Source organism: Trachypithecus francoisi, unplaced genomic scaffold (assembly GCF_009764315.1).
Source record: "Trachypithecus francoisi isolate TF-2019V2 unplaced genomic scaffold, Tfra_2.0 Lachesis_group15, whole genome shotgun sequence".
Taxonomy (NCBI): domain Eukaryota; kingdom Metazoa; phylum Chordata; class Mammalia; order Primates; family Cercopithecidae; genus Trachypithecus; species Trachypithecus francoisi.
Genome location: NW_022681460.1, coordinates 18,101,063 through 18,128,986, shown reverse-complemented (window position 1 = coordinate 18,128,986; position 27,924 = coordinate 18,101,063). Strand labels below are relative to the sequence as shown.

Here is a 27,924-nt window from a genome sequence, read left to right as displayed (position 1 = left end):
TTGTACACTCATGCTTATAACATGATTATTCACAATAGCTAAAAGGTGGAAGTAGCCCAAGTGTCCATGACCAGATAAATGGGTAAACTAAAGGTGGTATATACATAGAATGAAATACTATTCGCCTTAACAAGGGGAGAAACTCTGACACATGCTATCATATGGATTAACCTGGAGGACATTTTGCGAAGTGAAATAAGCTAGTCACAAAAAGACAAATACTGTATGATTCCACTTAATGAGATACCTTAAGAATTCAGTCAGAGAGACAGAAAGTGGAAAGTTGGTTACCAGGGAATGGGGGGAGGAATAGATGGGGAGTTGTTTAATTGATACAGAGTTTCAATTATGTAAGATGAAGAGTTCTGGAGATTAGTTGCACAATGTGAATATACTTAACACAACTAAACTGTACACTTGAAAATTGTTAAGACAGTATAAAGTTATATATTTATTACAATTAAAAAGAAAAATAAATTTAAAATGAGAATATTAACCTTTCTCCGTCTTCTACAAATTTCTAACCCCATTCTCTTCCTTGTAATTCCATTCTTGTAGGTGCCTTTCACACAGAGGAGATGGGAGTGTTAAATACTGTAGATAAAATGCAGTGTGATTTCTTTTTTTTAGCTACAAGTCTGTCAATCCCTGCCAACACAGTAACAGTTTCTAATAGAAGCATATTTAATATTTCATGTGTAATGAACTGTAAAAAATGTCTCCTTAGCTGCAGATTCTGGAAGAAAAAAATAAGAATTTACAAGAGGCTTTGATAGATACAGAAAAAAAGATTGAAGAGATCAAAAAGCAGTGTCAAGATAAAGAGACACAGTTAATATGCCAGAAAAAGAAAGAAAAGGAGTTAGTAACTACTGTTCAGAGGTAAGAAAATTTTCTGAATCCTTTTATGTTATTTTATTCATATTTTTCATAAAACATTTTACTTAAACTAATTTATAAGTTATTTTACTCTCCTTAATTTAAGGATGTACTACAGGATGCTCATCCCTTTTCCAAACTGCTTGTGAGTAGGAATGTTTTAGATTTCAGATTTTTTCGGATTTTGGAATATTTGCCAGGTACTTACCCACTGAAAATCTCTAATCTGACAATCCAAAATCTGAAATGCTCCAATGAGCATCTCCTTTGAGCGTCATTTCCATGCTCAAAAAGTTGTGGATTTTGAAACATTTCAGATTTCAGGTTTTTGGATTAGGGAGGCTCAACAGTATATTGATATCTTGCCGAAAGTTTCTGTTGAAAATAGTAAAAATAAAAACTCATACAAATGAAGACTGAAAATATTAATACAAACCCTTTATCTAATGGCTTTATTAAAAAAATAAGTAAAAATTGTAAATAACAAAAAAGGGGCCAGCAAAATACTCAAACTGCACTCCTTAATGGAATATATCAAATTGAAGTAATTGGCTCCTATTTCACTTTACTGCAAGTAAAAGATACAGCAGTTTTGCCATCTATCTTCCAGATTTACTTACATATCTTGCCTCATGGGACTCAATTAATACAGTTGTGAAAGTACCATTTGCAAATTCAGTTTGTGTTTATTAAACTTGGAAATTAATATTGGATCCCTGAAAAACCTAAGGAAGTATTTTATATGTATAGATATGGATGTTCTGTTTTGCAAAACTTAAACCTTATTATTACCAACTATAAATAGATAAAACTATCCTGAAGAATAAAACAACAAAGGAACAGAAGCGAAATGCAAGAAATGCAATCTTCATACTTACATCAATTTTACAATTCAATTTATTCTTAGCTTTTAAATAAAAATCCATCTGATTCTGTGTTAATTTCATATCAATATTGCTTTACTACTACTTTTGAGTCTTAGATATGCCTTGTCCTACTTTTTTCCTTGGGTTTCAGTGCAAAAAAATTTTTGATTTCTGGGACAATTCAGTTTGAATGAGAAAACACATGTTTCTCATCATCTCAGCTCCCAAAAAAAAATCATATACCTTTAATTCTGCTTTTGTCTCCTATTTTCTGCTGCTTGTTCTTAAATTTTCCTTTCTATAACTTTTCATCTTATGCCCTGTTCTTTAGTGTCAGAACAGCTTCCTGATCTGCACTAATTCAACCATATAGCTTTTTCTTTCATCTTTACTGATAAAATGAAAAGAGACACTATATCTGTTCTGTCATATAGAGCATTATAATTATAAATTAAAGCTATGTTGCTTTAGGAACAGAATTAGCAACACCTGAAAATAATTTGAATGTTGCTTTGTTCTGTTGTGTGCTTTTACATATTTATATGATTATATGCTTTCTCTTTTATTTAGACTTTATCTTTTATTAGGTTCTGTGGAAACACTGAGCCTCATATTCTTGTTTTGGAAAGATTTAGTACGGTGCATTTCAGATAACATTTTCCACTTTTAAATTTCATCTTGATACTATCAGAGATGATACCATGTCTGAAAATTTCTCTTGATTTCAAATAGATATGAAGGATCAAAGGGTTGAGGATGGTATCACAGTTTTTTCAGCTCTATAATATAATATTCCTTTAGTTCCAAAGAACTTCAGTAGTATATGTGACTGTGAATTATATAATTACTTTTATCTGTTTTATGTAATATTTCTAAGCTTCCTGTTCTCTGAATACTTAAGAACCTTTGCAATTTATACAATAAATAAGAAAAGCTTCCCATTAGACATGAAAATTAAAGTAAAAAAGATGGGTGAGCTCCTTAGTAATGCAGTAGTAGGTATCACTTTAAGAGATACTTTACTTTTTGAATTAAACATGTTATATAACCTAAAAATGTATATATGAAATAAAATTTATTGGGCATTTTGCCATGACAGTTCTTCTCTTCATAGCTGGCTCATTTTTTTATTTGAAAGACTTTAATATTTTTAATGCATATTGTGTCTCATGAAATGTCTGGAAGTAGTGTCTTGACACTGAATTGGTAAAACAAAACACAAAACAAAAAACTCATTCTGAAATAGAAATAATTTGTTTTATACTTTACACTGAAAAAAGCAAATAATTATGACAGTGTATTACACAGCAGTATACTACATCGATAATAAATACAGATTTCTCTGGCACCATTATTTGTAAACATCTGAGGCCCTTATTGTACCATCTAGGACTGTCAGTTCTCTTTTCACAATCTAGATAGGACATTTCTTCTGTTTTTGAAAGATAAAGCATAGAATAGCCATAATTCTTGAAAAAAAGAAAAATAATGAAAATATCAAAACCCAATTTATAAGAAGTCTTCCTTTTAGTACTCTGCAAAGCTTGAGTATGATTCAAGCTAAAGTAGAGCTATTTCCAGTTTCTTGCTGCTATTGTTTTGGTTTTGTTTTGGTAATTATTGTCTAATGATGTGACTTCTTTTAACAAAACATTACTATTCTTCCTTTCTAGCACCTTCCCCCTCTGCCCCTTTTGCCTTTTTATTTTGAATCTGCAGTCTTACTTTTGTTGTTTCCCCTTCTAAAATGCAACTGTGTTCCATGGATAGCATAAGAAAGTGTTCTGTCAAGTTATAATGAAGAAGAACTCACGAACACAGAGAAGGGAACGACAGACACTAGGGCCTACTTGAAGGTGGAGGGTGGGAGGAAGGAGAGGAGCAGAAAAAATAACTTGGGTAGTAGGCTTAGTACCTGGGTGACAAAATAATCACACCTGTGCAGCATACCTCCATGACACGAGTTTATCTGTGTAACAAACCAGCATGTGTACCCATAAACCTAAAGTAAAAGTGAAAAAAAAAAAAAAAAAAAGGAAATGAAAGGGAAATGTAATTCTGATGGTTTAGGCAACAGCTATTCTTACAAGCAAACTTCTGCTGAGCTTAGAATAAAGGACAAAAGATGTGTATACATATTCTTAGGTTCTGTACAACAGTCATCTTAATCAAGGAACCCTGCTTTTAGAGGAAAAGTAAAGAACACGAGTTAGACTTCAGAGCTCAGATTTGGGTAATGAAGAACTTCATCTGGGCCTAAGGATGTCACATACTGAGCAACTCTGGTCTCAAAATTTGCCATTTCTGAAAAGGTGATCAGCCTCTAGCTAACTATGGACCCTTCTTACTTGTATGAAATATAGATAACACTTTTTCATATACTGTCTGTGGGTCTTGCTTATTGGTTGATTAAAAAATGTAGAACCTAAAAAGGACATCAGTTATGTTGAAATCATTACCAAAATCAGCAAATACAGCTTATTTTCATCATATAATTGTCTTTTGAAATAGTTTGCAACAAAAAGTAGAAAGATGCCTTGAAGATGGAATCCGCCTTCCCATGTTAGATGCAAAACAGCTTCAGAATGAAAATGATAATCTCAGACAACAAAATGAGACTGCTAGTAAGGTCAGTAGATACCTTGATCATAAACGAGAAATCCATACTAAGTGGATATGTGTGTATAGATACATAATTTATAGCTACTTTATGTGATTTATATTTTGTTAATATTTAATTGCTTATATAATTTCTAGTTTGAATGTCTTTGTTTGAAGGACCATAGCAATTCAAACCAAATTAAATAATTGAAATAAAAGTCAAAACAAAAGGATATCTTTTTCATTCCTTAATTATTCAGTCTGTCTCAAAGTTATTCTTAAAAATTGTATAAATTTGAGAAAAGTTTTATCAAGAACTAGAGGAAGTCTTCTGTAGTTTTATACTTGTGTGATCCAAATCATAAGGATACTTTCAGTTTTTTAAAAAGACCCTTCTTAACAATAAATTTATAAATTTCTGTGCTATGTTTTCTTGAAATGTTGGTACTTTTAAGAAGCCATGTAAAAATTATTTGAATCAGATGTATTTATTTTTTTGTTTTAGATAATAGACAGCCAACAAGATGAGATTGACAGAATGATTTTAGAAATTCAGGTAAGGAATATTTTGTGCTTATTTTAATTTAGCTATATTCTGATATACTCTTTATGCTTATTTAACCTGCATATATTAAAGCATGCATATATTGTATGGAAAGATAATATGTATAGCACTGAGGTAGAGTTGCAAATTCTTTAATATTAATCTTCCAGTTTTTGCTGTTTGGTAAATTAATCCTTCAAAAATTATAAAGATTCATCAGTGAACAAGTCACATGCCTGACCATTCTAGTGGGGTGAGTTGGAGAGAATACAAAACCAATATAATGAATGCCAGGTGCCATGAAAAAAATTGCTGTTAAAAATGTTATTTTAAAAAATTAAGTAGGCTGGAGAGTGCTACATTTAATAGAGTGGTCGTGATGTTTTTCCTGAAGAGGCAATATTTGAACAGGGATCTGAATGAAGACATCCAGGGCAAGAGCATTTCAAGCAAAGGGAGAAACAAGTGCCCTTTATATGACTGGTATGCTCTAAGAACAGCACAGTCTGTTAGCCTGGAGTTCAGGAATTGTGAGGTAGTTATTCTAAGTGTGATGGGAAGCCATTGGACATCTTTTGCTGAAAAATGTTTAGCTTTATACCTCCTAATTTTATTGTTACTTCTTAAAATCAAAGTAAAAGTAGTAAGTGATTTGCCATTATATACAGTCTTCTTTGTTTGTCTTTTGTTTGTATTATTTATCAATAAATGTATGAGCCTGATGGATTGATTGACAAAGGTTATAAACTTTATTTTGTATTCCTACAGACATAACTTCAGTTGTTCCATAACCCATTAGAATCTCTAGATTGTTAGATTTTCTCAGCCATTGTTATGTGACTTATTCTGGACCATAATTCAAGAAATTTCTATTTTACTTGGGCACATTTTCCAAGTAGTAAATCTAATACAAGTTATCTCAATCTAAATTAAGAATAATCAACACATGAACTTTGGCATTGAAACTTTAATGACTTGTAAGATTTCATTTATCACATACTGTCACATTATAGGTGTTCAGTATATATTTGCATTCATTGAAATGTGCATTTTTTTCCCCATTTGTGGAGGCATCTTACTGCAATTTACTCTTACATGTTAACCAAGTCTGTAGTCACATGTAAATATGTCATGACCATACATAAATGAATATGTAGAAGAATATGCAATTATAGGCCATACTGTTCTTTGTTATTAAAATGCTTCAGCAAACACAAATCTTTTATTTCTTCAAGCTATGTGGAGAATTGAAATAAAATTAATGAGATGCATTTACTTCCAAATATTTGGGCCTAGACACTCTAATCATTAATTCTGTTGTCTTGTCTTTTGAATCAATGGCTATCTTTTTTGGATTTCTTTTCTTTTTTGTTCTTAGCATCTCATTTACCCATTCTGACCATCAAGGTCTGCAAATCTAGAGACAGAGATCTATAGATTTAGGTCACAGAGACAGACAATAAGTGTTGGTAGCTGGCCAAAATAGCTATATTTGTGAAGATGGTATTTGAATAGCAAAGCTGGAGATGAATATGACTCACATAATGAGAAAATTCTTTACTAGTTTTAAACTCATGTTATTTTTTGGCCCCTCATCATTTAAAAAGACAGAAATTTTGTTTGTATTTGGTCATTTTTGACAACCTTTTTCTAAAAGGTATATGCTCTATAAAAACCTGAAAATATTGCTTATTCTGAAAAGAGGAACACTAATTACTTCCCTAGCACTGGAGACACTGAAAAGAACACTTTGGGTTGAAAAAATATTCCTGTTGCTTTCTATTGTGGTTAATAGACATAATTAATGGGTATATTATCAAACTGATATACCTAATAGAGCAACTCCCTTCACTTCCTACTTCTTTAAAGCTGTCTGATTTTTCCTTATCTGCTTACATAAAGAATGGCCAGCTTGTACCTATGTAGATTATGATGTCCTTTCCATATGCTATAGCTCTGTTTTTGAATTTCTTCAAATATCTCCGCCTATCCAAAATAACACAAAATACTTATATTTATATTAAGTATATTAATACTTATATTATAAGTATATTATAAGTATAATTAAGGATAGCAGAGAGCCTCCCAATTATTTCTAATTATGCATTTTGACTATCACTATAGTACTAATTTTATGTAAAAACTCACTGTCGCTATAGTTTGGATATTCTTTCTTCCTCCACAGTGCTTGGATGTTTTTCCATTTTGGAGTATTCAGTAGGCAAAGATAACTTGGTACTGTTAGAATTTCATGTGTTACTGCCTCTTTATGTCTTTGCAAATTGTCGAGAACACCAAATTCGTTTGAAGTTCATTTGTCTTGATTTGGTGCACTGCATTTCCTTGGGAATAAGCAAGTTATTCATATAGTTCAAATTTACACTCAAAAGGGAAAAATAAAATCCCAGGCCATGTACATTTTATGTCCAATTTATAGGAGATAAAAATAGGGCATTGTTTCATATTTAGATGCTGTGTTCAAAATACAGCTATAGTTTATTATTTTGCCACAGAAGTCAAATACTTACCTATTATAGATCACTGGCACGTTTATTTATTCACAGCTTTCGAAGTTGGAGAGAAATAATTCCTCTACTAGTTATACTATATTTGTTGTTGAATATAGAAAAAGTAATACTTCATGTAAAAGTATATGCTAATTTGGAAATTGAGTTTACTGCTGTAAAAATACAGATTTATCTACTGTTTTGTTCAGCTGTCTAGGTCATATTGTTAACTGACATAAATACCTTGTTTACTCATTGACCTTTTAGAAGTGTTGCCCTTCGTTATATCCATAAAACTAGTAGAGCTAGCCTGGCTGCTTCTTCTATAGGTTTTTTATTCTGTCAGTATACAGTATATAAAGACATTTTGCGGTAAAATGTTCCATGTCAGTTCCATGAACATATGGCTACAGTCAGAATATGATTGAGTTCTTCATTGGGCATTACCTTCCTTCTTACTTATTTCTCAAAAGCACATTTTACATCCGTAAGCCTTTTTCAGTGACCTGTTATTGTAATCTTTTGGCAGAGGATGTAGAGGTTTGTAATGTTTGCTTGTTTTCTCTGACATTAAAATATTTACTAATTGCAAGAACTTAGGCATTTAAATGGCCTGTCTGAATTGACAGCTATCAATAGCAAATTATACTGTGACAGAAGACAGAATAATACGTTAGAGGACATTTAAGACTGTTTACTCGGGCGTGGTTGGAACCACCAGTCTCAAAATTGTGACAGTCTGTTCTATTTATAACACATCGAGATGTTCCCACAGCCTAAGAAAATTCTATTCCAATTTTTAGCAGATCTCATAAATCCTTCATCTAGCAGTTTTTCTCAATAGAAATAGTGGGAAAATGGATCATAAGTCAATGGAATGTCTTATAGGTAGAACATAACTCCTTTAAATATCGATTGCTTTAATGTTTTCCCATTAACATTGTGTGATGTTTATCTCCTATTTTTTTTGTTATCCGAATTGTTATGTCTTGAAATAAAGTACTTTTTCTAAAGTTTAATTTTGAAACCATTTACTTCTGTACAATTGCATATGATGAGTGAAAAACTAAAAGTATTCTTATTAGAAATTAATACTAAATTTTGAAAAACCTGACAGCCAAATAATGCCTTCTATGAAAAGAAAAGTGGCTTAAAAAAAAAAAAAAAAAAACACTCACTATAGTCTTTGTGCTGGTAAAGAGAACAGTCTTTACTGTTCATGTAGATCTGTTGTATGCATGTTATAGTTGCATAATTAAGATACGTCAGAAAAAATGTGTAAAAGGTGGATTTAACTTTTGAAAAATCAGTTATGTCAGGGTGGGGAGTTGTACGAGGGAAGACAGCTCACTTGAGTCATGGAAGAATGTTCTTGGGCCTATTTGTGCTGTAAGTAGTCACCAAATCTATATGAATTTTCACATTATTTGTAATACTTTTTAAGATATGTATTTCTGGGCCCTATTGTGAACCTAATGAATCAGTGTCTCTGGGATGAAGTTGAATTATGTATTATTAAGTTCCTCAGGCAGTCCCTAACTTTGCCATATGGTCTGGCAGTAGAACTAGAGCATTTAGGAAGTATTACAATCCTCAGCATGCTCAGTGGACCAAAGAGTGGGAACTGGAGAGAAAGACTGAGATTTAAATTTAAAAAACAAGTTTAGTTTCTAAGATACTTAGGTGTCATCAAACACATTTAACGTATTTTGGTAGATCTCACTTATAAACCAGAAAATACATTTTTTCCAGAAGTTAGAAGACAAGGAACTCAAGCAGTAATAGTTTTATTAAGATATAAGTCACCTTCAATTCGTGTTCAATTCAGTACTTTTTAGTATATTCACAGATAAGTGGAACCAAGACCACAGTCAATTTTAGAACATTTTTATCATCTCAAATGGAAGCCTCATTTTTGTCATTTCCCTAAGCCCCCATACACTTCTCCAGCCATAAGCAACCTCTGATCCACTTCCTATCTCTATAAATATACCTATTTTAAACATTTCATACAAATGTGTATGTGGTTTTTTGTGACTCTTGACCATATCCAGCTGTTAGGCTCCACTAATTGTCAGCCAATCATTCTGTTGTTTTCAACAATACCCTGTGGCATAAATTGCTTCGCAAACTGATCCATTCTAGCTCTTTTGAAGGAATAGTTCATTAGGTTAGTGTTTGAGATTTGTTCTGACCTCAGGAGTATTCTTCACAGCTATTTCTCTGTTTCTCCCTGGGAAAGTAATTAGTCTATGGATTTAGCTTATAGGGCTAATGGGTCTAATAGTATCCTGCCCACTGCCTTTCACCACAACCTCCAATGTTTTTGAGTGCTCTAAGGCTTGAACGTCCCACTGTTGCAAATGAAGTGAATTCCTATAGAGAGACATTTGGAACTTCTAGTTCTATGGCCTACTTTTCCTCAGGAAAATCTCTTAAGCCAGGTTAATTGGTGTGGGGACAGTGACAAACTTCTGAATGGTATCCCCACTCTAGTAGCTGAACACTCACTGGAGTGAATTGGGGCAGCAGGTCTACGTCTTTTTTTTTTTTTTTTTTGAGACGGAGTCTCGCTCTGCCGCCCAGGCTGGAGTGCAGTGGCCGGATCTCAGCTCACTGCAAGCTCCGCCTCCCGGATTCACGCCAGAGAACTGCCTCAGCCTCCCGAGTAGCTGGGACTACAGGCGCCCGCCACCTCGCCCGGCTAATTTGTCTACGTCTTTTTGACTTGCCTCTCCCAGCATAGAACCAGTGCCCCACAAGCTGGGCCAAGGGTCAAGGGTTCTGCACTCAATGTAAGCTTCCATCCCATAAGGGGATCTGGGTAGAGGGGAGCCCCCCACCTCTTGGTTGTATGTGCTTGCCTAAAACAGCCTTTGCTAGGATGATAAATGTTGATCCCCTATCTTTTCTGAGAAGAGAACTCTCTAACTAGGATTTGGGAGGAGAGGGAATCCTGTGTTATTGGCTCTGTCAGTCTGAAGTAGAATTTCCATCCCAATGAGATGTGAGAAGGCAGAAATGGAGTTGAGTTTTGTTTCATTTTTTTCCTCCTAGAATCCTTTTGTGAAGCAGAGATTTTCTTGAGTAAATGTTTCTTCATTTGCTATATGCTCTTAGGACCATTTCCAGAAATTTTAAATTATAATATTCATCAATTTCATTGAGGGGTGGGTCTGTGGAGCTCCTCACCTTGTCATGCTAGAAGCAGAACTCCAGACATTTTGTTTTCAAAGTTTTATCAAGTTACAAGATGATAACTAACTTAGGAAAGGAATTTGAGCTGTACGTTGTCTTAGATTCTTAGAAACATAAAAAAGCCTCTTTTTTCTATCTCTTATCTCCCCATCACCAAAATAAACACCCTGCTATATACATTTCAGACTTCCTATTAATGGCATCTGTGCCCTTCCATTTGTTCAGTCCAGGTATCCTGGACTTATCCTTGACTCCTCACTTACCTCGCATTTGTCAGCAAATTCTACTGCCTTGAAAGTATGTCTAGAATCTGACCTCTTTTCCTTGCCTCCTCCACTGCCACCCCGTTCCAAGCCATCTTCCTTTCTCATCTGGGTTATTTCTTTATGCTTCTACCCTTTCCTGTGTACAGTATACTCTCATTAGGTTAAGTGATCCTTTTGAACAAAAATCAGATTACATCATGTCTGTGCTCAGAACTCTTCAGTGGATCCTCATTTTTTTCCAGAATAAAAATCAAAGTTCTTATACTGATTTCTGAGGCCCTATACAATCTGTTCTGTATGCTGTCTTCCTTCTCTGACTCTTTCTCCTACTATTCTCAGCCATCCTGGCTCTCTTACTTTTTCTCAAACACAGAAGACACCATCTGTCCCAGAACCTTTGTAGTGACAGAAACTCTCTGGGTATCTCTGGGACACAGTCTTTCATCCTTCAAACCCTTGCTTACCTGAGATTTCAGCCTCCTGACCCTTACTGTGCTCTGTTTGTTCTCCACAGCACTAGTCAAATTCTAATATATGATACTGTGTAACTTGAATATTTATTTTATTTCTTTTGGTCTTTTTTCTCCTGGTATAAAGTTTCACAGGGGCCAAGAGTTTTGACTGTTTTGTTCACTGATGTATCACTCAATGAACAGAGCAGTGTTTGGCAATGATTTTTGCTGAATGAATGATTGCATGAAGGAAAGTTCCTTGTGAATTGCTTATGTGGTTAAGCATGTTTATGTGTATATATGTGCAGTAAAAATGTTAACATAAATTTACTTTCAAAATAATTCCTTTTAAATTAGGTTTGTGGATTATATAGAATCTGTTAACTAAGGCGCACCTGGTTTTCCCTCATTTAAGCTATTTGTAAATGGGGCATTTCTCGATACTTACATCAAAACAGTAAATTTGCTTAATACCACTTTTCAACTTCAAAGATGATCATTATAAAGACCTTGTAGGTTAGTACCTTAGCAGAATTTTAAAATGTCATGATTAAACTGAGAATTTGAGAGCTGTTGTAGGTTTTTGCAAATTAATTTTTAATTTTGTTAATCCACTACATGTCTAGTGAATGATAAACCGTTATTGTGAAATTCACAAAGCTAAACACTCATTTCAGAAAACATGAGATTATTTCATTTATGCATTGTAAAGTACTACCAGTTTGAGCAAGTATATTTTAAGAGCTTAAGAGATTTCAAAAAAAATGCTCTGCAAAAGGTATTTGTAAAATAACACACACTATTCTTGATAGAATTTCTTTCTTGTTTTCTTATCTTTTAAACGTATCTTAATGCAATTTAGGATAGAGAATTAATGTTTCAGACGAAATGTTATTGTCAGACAACTATAGCACTCATACCTAGTATTATCCTAGAGATTGTACAGCACTTGGTCCTTTCAGAATAAGCCTATCTGCAATGTCTTTTACCTATTAAAGTGCTTCTTGATAACTTCCCTTGAACTCAGGCAACATAAGAGAAATCTGATTTTCCTTTTTGTGTAAATGACACTACTGCCAGACAGTTTCAGTTTTTCTGATGGAGAAGATTGCCTGTTTCTGCATTGATTAAAATCAGCCTTACATAGGGACATATTAGTTGGATTTATTAGCTAATTATTAGTCACATTCAACATGACTCTGAATTGGTACAAATATAAAACACTTTTAAAGAACTATATTCTATTATAATGTATCATTATTATAATTATTCTGTTATATATATTAATTATATCGTGAAAACACGCCTCTTGGGTTTAGTTTTTTGTTGTTGTTAGAGTGTGAGTTTGAGTAGTATGTCTATGATGCCTTTCTTCTGTAATTCTAATAAACAGTCACAAATCTTGAGAAAATTTAGGTTGAATTCTGGATTCCAGCCAAATAATCGTGTTAAGCCAGAAAACATAGATCTTCAGCTAGGTGAATAAATCTCCATGTTCATTTAATCAAATAAGGTTTGATTCAATCTAATGAAGTTACAAAGGAAATTTCAGTTTTCAATAATGCACATATTCAGAGAGCCACATACTGACTTTGTGCTGTGAGACTCATCTTTGTGGAATATAAAACAACTTTTCCCTGGAAGGAGAAACACTTGTTACAGAATTTGATTCATTTCTATCCAACTTCGGAGTTACTAAATGTAATATTTTTTTTCAGAGTTTAGCAGACAAATGAAATTTAAAAGCAACAAGTTTGAATATCTGTTACCGATAAAACTGCTTTATATTTATGGAGTCTTATTTCAACCCATGGTGATAGCTATCTTTTCTTATTCCATCCAAAGATAATGTGAGGAAAATATCTTTGTAGTAGATTGTGTGCTATTTAGGTGGTCAGCAACCTGTAATATTGTCAGAATTGAGACTAAATACAGACCTGAAATCAAATGATACCTCTCTAGGTGGTCAGCAACTTGAAATATTGTCAGAGTTGAGACTAAATACAGATCTGAAATAAAATGATACCTCTCTTCTGGTCATATGTTTATTGATTTTGTCATCTAATAAAAGGAAAATAGTTGATAGAAACGCTTAGAATTCACTAATGGGTGTATGGAATTTTTTTCGTTTAATATATAAGTGAAAAATAAGACACTAACCAAAGACTCAAAATGTCCTTTATGCTGCTTTGGCATACTCACCATAGTGTCATGTCTAGATAATTTGCAATTTTATAAGGAGTAAGAAGGAAATTAGCTTATCAAATTCCCATAATAGACCTTTGACCAGAGTTCACGGTATATTTACTGCTTGAAATACTATACACTGAAAGGTGGGAGCTATGTTTCAAATGATAGAAAATAGGGATGATATCATGATCTTATTATCTTGCATCTCATTAACTGTAAGCAAAATGTAAAACAAAAGTATAGATTTGTTGCTAATACACTCTCAACATATAAAAAGTTAATGAAATAAGAACTGTTTGTAATACCACATTAAGTAGGAACTTCAGATTTGACATGTTTTATACAAATTAAAAACTTCCTTGGTAAAAACTGTAATTTTTAAAAATCCAAATGTATTCTGGGAAACTGGCATTTCTTTTTCTTTTTTATTTGGATTCAGCCACTCTCTAACTGATAAGGATTAATTTAAAAGTGAAGGCTTCATTCTCCAAGGGGATAGGGAGGAAAGAAGATCTAAAGTATTCAGAGCCAACATTCCAACTTACTTCTGTTTGAGATTTCTCTTTACATGTTAACCTGTTTTGCTTTCCAATTTTTAAAAAATTCTAGTCTATGCAAGGAAAGCTTTCTAAAGAAAAACTGACCACTCAAAAGATGATGGAAGAGCTGGAAAAGAAAGAAAGAAACGTACAGAGATTAACAAAAGCATTGCTTGAAGTGAGTAGAAGAAATTCGATTTGCTTTGAAAGAATGATTCACTACCTATTTAAGCAGATGCTTATTTTTATAGATATTAATAGAGCATTTTCAGATTAAAGACATGATTTTGATATGTCTGTTAGTTAATTCCATTATTTCTTACCAAAATTATTATAAAAAGACAAGCCTTTAGTTCTGTTGTGTTTTAGAATACAGTTTCACATAATTACAGTACAGTATATATTTATTATATTTATTAGCTGGCATTCATCTATAAAAAAGTTTTTTCGCCATCGCCCCAGGCTGTTGAGTTATTCTGAAATACAGTTCCAATTGGAAAGCTAATTAAAGTTACCTTTAATTAGCAGTTTTCAGGATAAGAAGGTAGCAATTTTGGGGGTCAGCAATTCAGAGTTGTTGGGTTTTTCTTTTCTTTCTTCTTTGATTTTATACTTGTATTTCTTTGTCTCTTACATTGAAGTTTTTGCTTCTTATCAACCTTAACATAGATGCTTTCCTCCCACCAACATGCAAAAAGTAGTTTCAAAGTAATTAAATCACTATTGCTACTAACAATAAAAACCACAGAGTGTGAGGTTCAGAGTTACTTTGTAGTTCTTTTTATTCTTGGAATAAATCTCATTATAGAAAAATACAGGCTGGGTGTGGTGGCTCACACCTGTAATCCTAATACTTTGTTTTGGGAACCTGAGGTGGGCAGATCACTTCACCCCAGGAGTTTGAGACCAGTTTACGCAATGTGACAAAACCCTCTCTCTACAAAAAAATACAAAAATTAGCCAGGCGTGATGGTGTTTACCTGTGGTCCCAGATATTCAGGAGGCTGAGGTGGGAGGATGAGCAGAGCCTAAGGAGGTCAAGGCTGCAGTAGTGAGTCATGACTGTACAGAGTGAGGCCCAACACAGAAAAATACATACACAACCAACATGCTTATTACGTGAGAGACTCCTAGAAACAGAGACTGGATTTATGTTTCCTCCTTTGGATATACACTAAAGTATCAGATGGCACAGAGAAACAATTTCCACTATTTAAATTGTTATTTTTCTATGTGTGTTTTTTTTTTTCCACTGCATATTTGTAGTTGAATTTGGTTAGTGTGCATACAATATGACTCCACTGTTTTGTTGATAGACTTGGGGGAAAATGTTAACCTGTATGGCTTTGAGTACCTTTCCTTTCTTATAACAATCTGATGTTTGTTTTATTTATCCTTGCAGAACCAAAGACAAACAGATGAGACATGCTCTTTATTGGATCAGGGCCAGGAAGCTGACCAATCTAGGCAGCAGACAGTTCTTTCCAAACGGCCACTATTTGATTTGACTGTGATTGATCAGCTGTTCAAGGAAATGTCCTGTTGTTTGTTTGACTTGAAAGCATTGTGCAGTATTCTTAATCAGCGTGCTCAGGGCAAGGAGCCTAATCTTTCATTATTACTGGGAATAAGATGTAAGTGTCTGATGACTTGTCCTTACTTTGTGGCAATTAGAAACGTGTCTTCATGAATCAGGAACTTCTGACTGCCTTTTCTCTGTTTATTTTTGTAATCTCCTTTCCTACTTAGAATCAGTCTGTGGGTTTATGTATACCTGTTATTACTTCATTGCTAGAAGTGAGTGGGGTTATAGCTGACATTTACTGCCACTTGGCAGAATGCCTGGTGATGTTTCCTATCTTGAATCTGTAAATAAGTGAGTAGAGTGATAGTTAGGTGTGACTTCCCATTGACTCTCCCAAAAATAATGATACCTTCTATTTGCTTTTATGTGTTGGTTGCATAGATTAAGCGACCCAGCCATATTGTCCACTGGTAAAACGTTTGAGAAATATTTTGCTTTCCAGTGCAGTGTATGTTCTATGGCAGCTGCTTCACGTGAGTGCCAGTGATTTCACATGAGCCAGTTTTCACAGCCTACAGATCTGTTGCCTTTGTCATGCATACCTGCTGGCTTAATGTGACATCCATCCACTCTTGGCCTCAATTCTATCTTCCTCCATACATAATTGTGAGAGCTGCCACAGTAATAATCCCAGTATCCCTTCCTTTCTGTGCTACTTTTGCAGAAACGCCCGTCTCTGCATGTGGTTCCAAATCAGGATGTTAGTCTCTTTTCAATAGAGAATAAATGAACTTGAAAGGACATAGGAATGGAGTAAGACCACATAATAAGGTTTATGAGCCAACATGTATATTTAGTAGCTGCCTAATATAATGGTTAATGTATGACTAGAGGGGTGACTGGTTTTGTTCCTAGTTTCATCAAAAAGATTCCACCATTTTGCATCATGATAGTTATTGGCAAATCAATGCTCTTGACCAAAGTATATCACTTGTTAAATAAAGCATTATCTGTGCTCAATTATGTCCCTTTCATTTCATAGACATTTGTACACATACACAAGTGTGGATATGGAAAAAAAAACATAATGTTTAAGTATATTCACTCACGGAGTAAACATTTATCAGATGCCTTCTGTGATCCAGACACTAAGTAGATGCTGGTAATGCAGATAACCTGAACACAGTCCTTGTCCACACATTAACCAAATTATTAGAGCATTGTGATAGGTGCTATAGTTGAGATGAGGACAAAGGACAGTGGGAGCACAAGAGGGAAAAATCAGTTAAATCTACATGGGAAGGGCTGTGGAGACTCCACAGAGTAGCTGGTGTTCAGTGTCACTCTTAAGAGGAGGAAGTGGAGAAGTTTGCCAGGTGAACATGGAGTGGTTTAGTATCTTTTGGGAGCAAGATGCAAAGCTCACACACAAAGGGAACTCATTTTCTCCACGATTTTAGAGCTGGTCACCTTTTTAATTACTTTAGAGTCTCCTTCATTTTCACTATCATAAGGTAGGGCTTGTTAAGTTTTTCAGTAATAAAGTAGTAGAGCTATCCTAATATGAATCTTACCACCCCCACCTCCCAATGCTCCTTCTAGTCTTTAAAGTTTGACCCCAGAATCCTTACCTTATATTTGGCATTGTGAAAATTATACCAGCCAGTTGATTTGTGAAAAACTGGTCGATTAATGGCTCCATTAGCTCACCCTGTCCTTCTGAAAACTGCATACCTTGGTTTCCATGACATCATTCTCTAGGTTCTGCTTCTGCCTTTATGACTGCTCAGTCTCTGTCTTCTGTGGACTTCTCTGCCACTTAATTATTGGTATCCCCAGAAGCCTTTTGTTACTGGATTTTAGTCTGTTTCTTTTTATTCAGTACTTTATCTGAGTGATCTTATCCACTCCTGTTGTTTCTGTTGCTGCCATACCTTTCACCTAGACATTTATCTCCTTTACCCAGACGTTTATCTCCTCTGGGTTGCAGATTATATTCCCATGTATATTAGAGTTGGCTGTTTCGAATGCATCACAGACTCTACACATTCAAAACCAGAACACACTTTCCTTCCCTCCCTGAACTGTTCCTCTTCTCAGTGAGTAACACCACCATTCACCTGTCACTTGAACCCAGATTTTATTCTCCACCCTGCTTTTTCCTTCATCTGGCACCTGTGCCCAATCCCTGCCCCTCACTCCAGTTGATGATGATTGAGTGTTATCAGTTCTGTCATCTGCTTACTACATCTAACATTCCTGCCCTTCTATCTCCATTGCACTGTTGCCTTAATTTAAGTTTGCATAACCGGTCACCTATACTGGTCTCTCTGACAACCATCTTTCTCACCCCCTCCCCTTAATCCATTTTACATTGTTGCCAGACAGATCTGTCTCAACTATAAACCTGGTTTCCTAATGCTTACACTGCTCTGTGGTCAAGATAGGTAGCTTCTACCTCCTACCTACGTCTATAGTCTTGTTTCTTGGTACTCTCCTTTGTCACAATTTGTACTCTACCATTTTAGAGCCTAGATACTGATTTTCTTAGGTTTCTCAAATTCTATCAGATTGTCTTGCTTTCTGACTCCACTTCTGTTCATTTTGCAGTTTGGCCCACCCAGTGAACAAGCAACTGTTGCCTCTCCAGTTAGGACTAGTTGTTTGTTTTCTTCCTTTTATGCCACTGCAACTTGTGTATAGTGGTAGGTTACCTGTGGTACCTCACTGTGCTCATTTGTTTATGGAATTGTGTGTAAAGCATCGAGAATAAGCCACTGTGTCCGTTCCTTTTCTGATTTCAACATCTAACAGTTCCTATATCATGGCAGACGTTCAGTTAGCATTTGTCTCTTATGCTACAATAAACTACTATGAAGGTATAAGGAGAGGTTTCTTTTGTAATCACTGGCTCTGCCTGATTTTATGTCGAGATATACTTACAAAGAGAAGAACTGAAGTAAATAATTAAAAGCTAGCTGACTCAAGGCCCTCAGTTATTTAGCCATAAGGCAACCAGCTATCAGCCTGATTCAGTTGTTTGGGATTGTAAGGTCCTAGCTTTCACTCTTCCTCCCCTCTCCCTGTCTGTCTCTTTAATTTGCCCTCCCGGCTCTCCACTCTGTGTGTGTGCGTGTGTATGTATGTTTGTGACACTATGTATTTGAAAATTAATATTTTCATGGCAATAAACCCACTTTGCATTCGTAAATATTTAAGATGCCACTTCTCACTACACAAATGGTCTTCAGATTTTGCCAAATGGGAAAAACTGAGTGCTCTAGTTGAGCTTGAAGAGAGACATTAGAGTATGCTCTTTTTCACTTTGGAATATTGTTACCCATTAAACATGCTGAACTTGTGTGTATCACTGTGTGAATTTAATTCATTTTAATTTGTGAAATTTATAAAGGACCAAGTGGATAAGATCTGTTTAGTATTGAATGATGTATGATTTAAACATAACTTGAACCTGGGCCTCACTGGTATTCAGTGTGCAGCATTTATATTTCCATGATGATTAAGGTGGAAAATTCTAAAATGTCGTTGTTCAAAAAAATGTGAGATATTCTCTCCATGTTTTGTTTACACAGCAATGAATTGTTCAGCTGAAGAGACTGAGAATGACCACAGCACAGAAACACTCACTAAAAAGCTGTCAGATGTGTGCCAGTTACGAAGAGACATCGATGAATTAAGGACTACAATATCAGACCGCTATGCTCAGGATATGGGAGACAGCTGCATTACTCAGTGATCAAGTGTTAGTCCCACAGCAATAATGACCTGTTGTTTAAATGCTGCTGTGTTACAGACTCATAATGGAAGGTTGCAAGTGACATGACTTGCACATAGGGATTTTTTTTCTGTGGATTTGTTTTATTGAAGGGGAGAAGGGAAGTGAAGAGATTTTGAAGGAGCTTGTCTAATCAGGCAAAAAAAAAAAAAAAAAATCAAATTACCTTTGGAAAATATGATAAAATCTACAAGAAAAAAAATGTCTGTATTCTCAAACTACTGATTGTAGGACCAAGCTGTGAAGAGTACCCTTCACATGAAGGAGCAGGCTTCCTTTTAATCCTATAGCTTCGTGTATTTGTGTGTGCATGTGTGTGTGTTGTGTGTGCATGTGTGTGTGTTGTGTGTGTGCATGTGCTTTATTCACAAATTTGTAAGGGTTTCTAGGGTCAGAGCAGAGCTTCTGAGAAAGGCACCTGCTGTTTATTCTTATATTTCTTTCATATAGAAGCTTGTGTTGTACTTTCAGATTTTCAGTGGCTGGCTGAACAAGAGTTCCAACAGCAGGCAAGTGTTGTAATGGTAGTACAGCGGGAAAACCATTTGTATTTTGAACACTTACTGCACTGATAGGATGTTTTGTGGTTGAGCTGATTTTAGTACTGTAGATATGTCAGCTGTTTTTCCAGAGTGATTGTGGATTTCCCAAGAGGTGTGAAATTTTGACATGATGCTCTTTTTCCTTAGCGTTGTAATGTATGTGTTACAAGAAAGGTTAACATAACTTGAACTAATTTTAACATGTTCCTTACTATTTACAATTTTTTATTTATATGTTTTATATTTACACATATATATATCAATGTAAACAAAGCCATATCTAATTAATAAAGACATTGGATCATTATTATAAAAGAAAGATTAACAAAGTTACCCTGAAACGATAGCTTACTTATCCAAATCTCAACATTTACATTTTAACAGTTTTGTATCTGTTTCAAAGTTGAAACTACTGTAAGAGAAAGCCAATACTATTTATATCTGAATCAACAGTAGCATAAAAATTTTTAAATTGAAATGGTATTTTAATTCCTTTTATTAGATAAAGTACATTAACAACAGAGTTTTTCATAGGATATGAACTTGACGAGGTTAGTTCTTCATCTGAATTACAGGGTATTACTATGAAATGCAATTGATTTTCCAGCAGACATACAGTCATTTAAACTTCCAAATGAGTTTTGTCCATGTTTCTCTTGGTATTTTGGAATGATTATACGTTTTATTGCCATCAGCATTGATTATGTTCTTTTGAATAGACTTAGTTATGGCCAAAGCCTTCCTTGTCCTTTGTAAGTTGATTTGATCTTGTGATGCAACCAAGTCTCATTTAGGTCAAGACTAAATAAGAGATGGAGGGGCAGAGGGTGTGACTCAAGCAGGATAATACTGATTTTATAAAGAGCATATCACATGCCTGTTTTCTTGCCAGATAAAGGGCATAGCACATGTCTGTTTTCTTACATTCTAGAATAAAGGCTAGGAAATCTAGGAAAGATTTTGCTTAAGTATTTAACAGTGAAAATGTGAGACAAGGCCTTCAAGGAGACTACCCAGGAAGATACTCAGTTTGAAATATTGGCTTATACAGCTCTTAATAGATTATTTTATAGTTATGGTTGAATAATCAGTTATAATACACTGTAAAGACATCGGATTTTCATTCTGTTCAGTGCCTGAGTCCTTCCTGCTCTTCTTACTTCTGAGGATCTGGGCACTAAGAAATCAGTACATTGTAGTGCTTCTGCATCCCAGAGTCCTTGAGGGTCTTAGTCACTAGTAAGAATTTGACTTTCTAATTATATTCACTTGGTTTTTTAACATTAGTAGCTTGAAGATATTCAGGGTATAGTAAATTTCTACCAAAAATATGATGCAAAGAATTCTGCCTTGGTCCTTTATGGTAAAGTAGATAAGAACATCTAAAATAGATCAGCCACAAGTGCAGCAAACATTTTTACATTCTCTTTGAATAGAATCCCAACCACCCTCCCCCACGAGTTTGGAAATAAAGGCTGCCTAAAATAATAGAACAAATTGGCAAACAATCACTAATTGGATTAGTAGGTTCTTACTTAAATAGCTCTCCTAGATTTTTAGTGTATGTTTTGGGATTTTATGTTTGTTTGTTTTTGTTTTTAAGCAAGCGTTACAGTTTTTTAAAAATCTGCTATAGATACATTTTTGTTTTTTGGCTTAGTTGGGGATAAAATAATTTATTTGTTTTTGTAAGTTAGCTTTCTAAAACTTATAGAAATTAGTTTAATTCACATATCTTAAAAATAAAATTCTAAAGTTAAAAAATTTTTGACTTAGTAGGAAGTTAACAAACTACTGCTGATGCATTTCAGTTTCCAAAATCTGTAACCCCCATAAAAAAAGGAGTTAAGATGTGCTAGTTTAGTTAGTTGAATTATAGATTGGTCCTCTTAAAATCTGGAGTTTGTAAAGGGGTCTAAACAGTAGATAGACTTGGGGGGATTTTGTGGGGGAATTGAAACTAACAGTATTCTGGTTTGTCAGTATTTACTTTTTTATTTTTATTTTTCAGAAAATTTTCCTTTCCCAGGACACCCTCTTGTATTAGAACGTCCTCTTCTGTATCACATTAAAAACAGATTTTACTGTTAGACCAAATAAACTGGGCAAATAGCAACACTAGAGCATCTAACCCAGTTTGAACTAGGATGTTCATGGAAGTTACAACAGCAGTATATTCCTGAAATGAAAATTCACCTAAATTTTAACGTGAATCTATTTGAAAATTTCCTTAGATAATGAAACCTCGTTTTATTTATGCTTTTTGTGAATCCAACACTTGTTTCCTTACGAAGTATCTTATCCAGTATTCATATTTTGTTCTTTTGGGTTTTAAAATTGAGCTTATTCGGCCTCAGTCACATTACAGCAAGGATAAACTAACAGTTGACTCAATGAAAGACCCAAACTCCCTGTACAGATAAAATTCACTGAATCAAAGGCACAATAGCTGTCTTTTCACTTGAGGTCAGAAAAGTAAGATGACTTAATTTGAACTGTTAATTTTCAGTGGCCTCTAATTAAACAAAAACAAAAAACCACAAATACTGGCCAGGTAAGATATTCCTGAGGTTATTTTAAAAGAAGTGTGGTACCTAGGATTCAATATTTAATGCTAACAGTATTATATTTTAGCGAAATTTATTTTGGTGGTGACAGTTTATTAAACCTAATTAGACTTCTTTCAATAGCGTGTTGTAGAGACAATCTCAAGGGCTGGAAAGTGTTGCTAAAATGAATATCATACATTTCTGATATATTAAGGAGCTTATCAAGTAATTCTGTCATAGTGCAAGAATTATTAATTTCTTAGAGGATATTTTTAAAGGAGCTACTTAATTGGGAAAATGTTCTTTAAATATCAGTAATAGTTCATTAAGTAACATAGTAGCTGAGAACATGGACTCTGTTTTTACAAAGCATAGTTCAGCTTAGGCACACCTTTAGCTGGGATTATTGGCATTCTCTTACATAGGAATTGCATCATTGTAGATATGTAATTATGGTAATAAGCAGTTTTCATAACCATGCTCACTCAGACTATATCATTTGAAACTGCCAGTGGCTGTAACTCCCCAAGCCAAAGTTAATTCCTTTTTGTTTCCATTTTTGACAATTCACTGTTCACAAAACAACAAAAATGATTTCCTATTTGGTATAAACAGCAAAATTTCCAACTTTGCCCCAAAATGCCGTGGGTGGCATATTGCCATATGATTATATCATACATTTAATCATGTAGGGGAAAGATTTTGGATTTTTTTTCTTATTTAAAAAAATGCTAAATATAAGAATATAGTTTTAAATCAACAAGTCTAATAACACTATTGCAGCTGTACACAGAGAGAACCTTTTGTGCCTTTTTGCCTGCAGTAAGCATTTATTTCTATGTTATATGAGTTCTAAGAATGTTGATGATTATTGCACCTTGTTCTTGTGTAAATAGACTTGATTAAGGGATTTTTTTTTTTTAAGCAAGGAGCTGTTTTTTATTACTAGGTGGATACCTTAGTAAACATGAGAGGAATTATCAGATATATGGCTTTGGAGCCCAGCCTTCCCTGTATAGTGAGCTGGAAACTCCTTTAGAATGTATTCATTGGTGTGTGTGTGTGTGTATGTACATATATGTATAGGTAAATACATAAACATGAAACTTAACATCGCATTGTTGTGATGACAAGAAGTAGTAAGGTGCTAGGTGGTTGCATGAAAAAGCACAGCACAGTGTATAATCAGTCACTATGACTGGTGGTTTTGTAAACTAGGTTCAGTTTTTGAACCACCCAGAATACCTCATGTGTAAATACAGTGTTCATGACTTAACTGAAATACAGTTATTGTAAAAAAAAAAAAAAAAAAAAAAAAATGTGAAGCCACTGGTTGGCTTATGCCTTCTAATCTATCATTCTTGCCTCTTTTTTTGTAAAGGGATTTTTTGTTGTTGTTGTTTTGTTTTTTAATAGGGTTTACAGCTAGAATTTTGAATGCCAAAGTTCTATTTATTAAATTAAGAAAAAAGTTTTCAATGTTAATGGCTAGTATTTTTCCACTGGACTATTGTTTGTTGATGTTGGAATTTGTATTTACAGAGAAATAAATTTTTTATGAAAAGATTTGTGTCTTTCAAGAGCCTAATGTTAATATAAGAATGTATTTGTACTTTCAGACTGTCTATTCTGAATTCTCAATGACAAGAATATGGTGTCTTGACTTTTAGGTAAAAGCTTTGTATAAATGCACAGGAGAATCTTTGACTAAAACATGGAGACTTCTGCCTTCTCTCTTATGATTTCTTTCCAATTACAAAAAAGCTTTTTCTCAGGGCCTTCTCACAAAGGGTGCTGAGATTTTCTGATGGCAGGTACTGTAACATAGGAAATCATGCCTGTGTCCATTCCAGTTAATAGCACTGTGTCTCGTTTCTGACGTTCTAATCCCTATTTAAACCGGGAGTCTTCTTTCTTGTTTTCCAACAGACAGGATCTGACTTCAGTATTCTACATTGCTGAAAGGTTCGATTGGTGAGTCAAATCTTTTGTTTTCCACCCTCTAATCAAAGGTAAGACATACACAAATAAAGCCTTGTTAAAAGGTTGCTCTACAGGGGCCTTGACATCTCAGCTTTGATGGTTTGCCAGTCTAGTCTCAAAAGTGCCCTGCGGATGGCATCCTAAGTCCTTGTTCTAACGTATATGGGTTATAACCTCAATTTTTTTTTTTTTTTTAATGAGACGAAGTCTCGCTCTGTTGCCCAGGCTGGAGTGCAGTGGTGCAATCTTGGCTCACCACAACCTCCGCCTCCCAGGTTCAGGCGATTCTCCTGCCTCAGCCTCCCACGTAGCTGGGACTACAGGTGCACACCACCAGGCCTGGCTAATTTTTGTATTTTTAGTAGAGACGGGGTTTCACTATGTTGACCAGGCTGGTCTCAAACTCTTGACCTTGTAATCCACCTGCCGCAGCCTCCCAAAGTGCTGGGATTATAGGCATGAGCCACCACGCCCAGCCTATAGCCTCAATTTCTACAGGTAGTTGGTTCATGTTTGGATTAGCAGTATCTGTTTCCAGTTGAGATAACTTGGCATTGCTCTGTCAGAGTCTTTAATGAGGCATCTAATTCAGTTAATAAGGAAAGAAGCACTTTGGAGATCCTGCATCACAGGTTACTTAGGTTGCAAGCAAGTATCTTAGAAATAAGAGCAGGATGGATAAAATCCTAGAATATTACTAAGGTGACCGGTAAAGAAGTTTCTCCTTCAGAATGAAAGGATTATTTTTGATCTGGAAAAAAAGTTATTTGATGGGGGAGGGAGGTGGTCAACAAAAAGTTTTTGATAATGTACATCCCAGGAGTTTGCCAATAGTTTGAACTTCTTTTATGACAAGTTTCTCCAACCAAACAGAATCATTCTATGTCGAAGAGCAGAGGACTCAGTTAAAAAGAGGTATGAAATAGGATGTCAGTAATGGCACAAAATGGCAGAGTGGATCCAGTAGAGCAACAGTTTACAAATGGATAGATCTCTAACATGTCAATTACGACATTCTCCTTGATTTAGAGGAGATTCCAGTTTTGGAAATTATGATACACGTTTTTTTTTAAAAATTTAAGTAAAACTGCTGTCCTTGGCAGATATCTGGGGTGATCACAAAAAGAAAAAATCTTTTCATTTTAGCCAACATGTTTCTAAACAGTCCCACTTCATCTCTATTGAGCCCCTTCTAATAAAAGTTTTAAACTAAATGTACACATGCCCTTGACCAGGAAATTCTACTCTTAGATGTTTATTTGAGATGAATAAGAACATGTCCACAAAGGCACTTGTAGATGAATGTTCGCGGCGGGTTATTTCAAAATAACCCCAAACTGGAAACAGCCCAGATGTTCGTCAGTAAGATCTTTCCACCCAGAGTTGAAAAACAGCCTTCTTTTACAACCTTGTGTTCTAATTGATTGAGAGTCACTTTATTCTTTATACTTCTTGGAAAATGGAGTAAGTTTAATACATAACAAGGTAGTGGATAGGAACTGGACAACAGACCTCCCATTTACCGTAGGACTTTGGTTTACACTTCCCTCTGGAGGACTGCCCTTTGTCATGCTGCCACCCTTGTTCCATGGGTCTCCCCAGTTAAGGTGAAGCACTTGGTCTCATTCCCCTTGAAACAGACTTTTTATATCATTGTGTTTGAGTGCAGTTTTCCACCAGACTTTGAGCTCTTTTAGGACAAGCACCTTGTCTTATTAAACTTTGTGTTTAATTAGCAACTAGGATAAACTGACTTCCAGAAAAGTGTAAATATCTGCCCTTTGCCCCAGGATGGAGCTCTGTTTTCAAGGAGAAAACGTAGTCTTTTAAGCACAGCCCTAGAAGGATATGGAGCTTTTAACGGAAAGAGGGTATAGTGATAAGTCCTACTTAAGCAAGTTGCATTATCCTCCTTTTCTTGGAACCCTTGTTAGTATCTCCTGCAGCTGTACACTTTCTACCCTTCTGTAGGTCCAGGCCACAGGATTGGACACAGTTGTTTCCCAGTTCCAGTGCTCCCAGAGGATAACATTCTCACTGGGCTTTAGGCCAGCTGCGTAGATTTTGTAAAAGCAAATCCAAGGTCTGGCTTAAAAGTAGGACAAAATATCAATTCTAAAACTGAATTGCATGGCTGGGCATGGTGGCTCACACCTGTAATCCCAGCACTTTGGGAGGCCAAGGCGGGTGGATCACTTGAGGTCAGGAGTTTGAGACCAGCCTGGCCAACATGGTGAAACCGTGTCTCTACTAAAAATAGAAAAAATTAGCCAGGCATGGGGGCTTTTGCCTGTAATCCCAGCTGCTTGGGAGGCTGAGGCAGGAGAATCGTTTGAGCCAGGAGGTGGAGGTTGCAGTGAGCCAAGAACGCGCCACTCTACTCTAGCCTGGGTGGCAAAGTGACGCACTGTCTCTAAATAAATAAATAAAATTAAAATTAAAATGAATACAGCTGGGCACGGTGGCACATGCCTGTAATCTCAGCTACTTGGGAGGCTGAGGCAGGAGAATCGCTTGAGCCAGGAGGTGGAGGTTGTAATGAGCCGAGATTGCGCCACTGTACTCCAGCCTGGGTGACAGAGTGAGATGCCATCTCTAAATAAATTAATTAATTTAATTAAAGATGAATGCAGCTGGGCATGGTCGCACACACCTGTAACCTCAGCTACTTCGGAGGCTGAGGTGGAAGGCGGAAGGATCACTTGGGCCAAGGAGTTCACGATTAACCTGGGCAACATCACAAGAACCCATCTCAAATAAACAAAAACAAATGGGGGCCGGGGGTGCACAGAAAGCAAGTAACAAGTTACACCCAAAGAAACCAATCAAAGGCAGAATTACTTTTCAAAATGAATGCAGTTGCATCTGCATATATATGCACAAGTCTAGAATATTTTAAATAGTACAGTTGACAATGCTTATAAACAGGGAAGCAAGGTAATTTACATTCTTCATTCCTACACTGACCATACAGTCATAAGACAAATGATTGTTTAGTGGCCTGTGGTGACTAAAACACTGCACAGGAAGTGTGCCTTCTATATCATCATCATTATTAACCAACATTTGAGCACATGCCACGTAGAAAGCCCTTGCATAAATTATCCCATTTATTCCCTATATAATACCCTATGAAGTAGGGCATTGTTATTATCAGGGTGCTATTATTATCCCCACTTCAGGCAAACACATTGAGACCCGGGGGTTTATATATCTTGTCCAAGTTGGAACAGCTTGAAAGAGGCAGTGCTGTAATAAGAAAGAGTTTGCTTTGTGTCCCTCATGAGACCGCCTCTTGTCCCACGTTTGTGCTCAAAATTAAATTCATTTCCTCCTTCCCAAGCCTTATTGGGAAGGCTTTGTCACAGGGCTTCACCATCTCTGTGAGTCGCACCTCCATTCCAAGAATCCTTCTGGTGATTTCCTCTCCATCACATCTAATTTTTAGTAGTTTCCTATTGCTTCTGTAACAAATTACCAAAAATGT

At 35.3% G+C, this 27,924-nt stretch overlaps 1 protein-coding gene and 1 long non-coding RNA gene across 5 annotated transcripts in view; one reads left to right on the top strand and one right to left on the bottom strand.

Moving 5' to 3' along the window:
• The window catches only part of LOC117096993, a 64,346-nt gene extending 46,082 nt beyond the window's left edge, over positions 1-18,264 (bottom strand). The window contains exon 1 of the long non-coding RNA XR_004442749.1: positions 17,199-18,264. This is a non-coding gene — a long non-coding RNA (uncharacterized LOC117096993). The remainder of the gene's footprint in view (positions 1-17,198) is intronic.
• CEP85L (centrosomal protein 85 like) overlaps positions 1-24,013 on the top strand; it is a 247,426-nt gene extending 223,413 nt beyond the window's left edge. For 3 of the 4 annotated variants that reach the window (XM_033234407.1, XM_033234408.1, XM_033234410.1), the window contains 6 exons: positions 728-882; positions 4,257-4,374; positions 4,852-4,902; positions 14,113-14,220; positions 15,445-15,676; positions 19,161-24,013. In XM_033234407.1, coding sequence (XP_033090298.1) covers positions 728-882; positions 4,257-4,374; positions 4,852-4,902; positions 14,113-14,220; positions 15,445-15,676; positions 19,161-19,324 — 828 coding nt within the window. In that variant the 3' untranslated portion in view covers positions 19,325-24,013. The remainder of the gene's footprint in view (positions 1-727; positions 883-4,256; positions 4,375-4,851; positions 4,903-14,112; positions 14,221-15,444; positions 15,677-19,160) is intronic. The other variant, XM_033234409.1, reaches the window with a different exon arrangement.
• Positions 24,014-27,924: the final 3,911 nt, after the last annotated feature.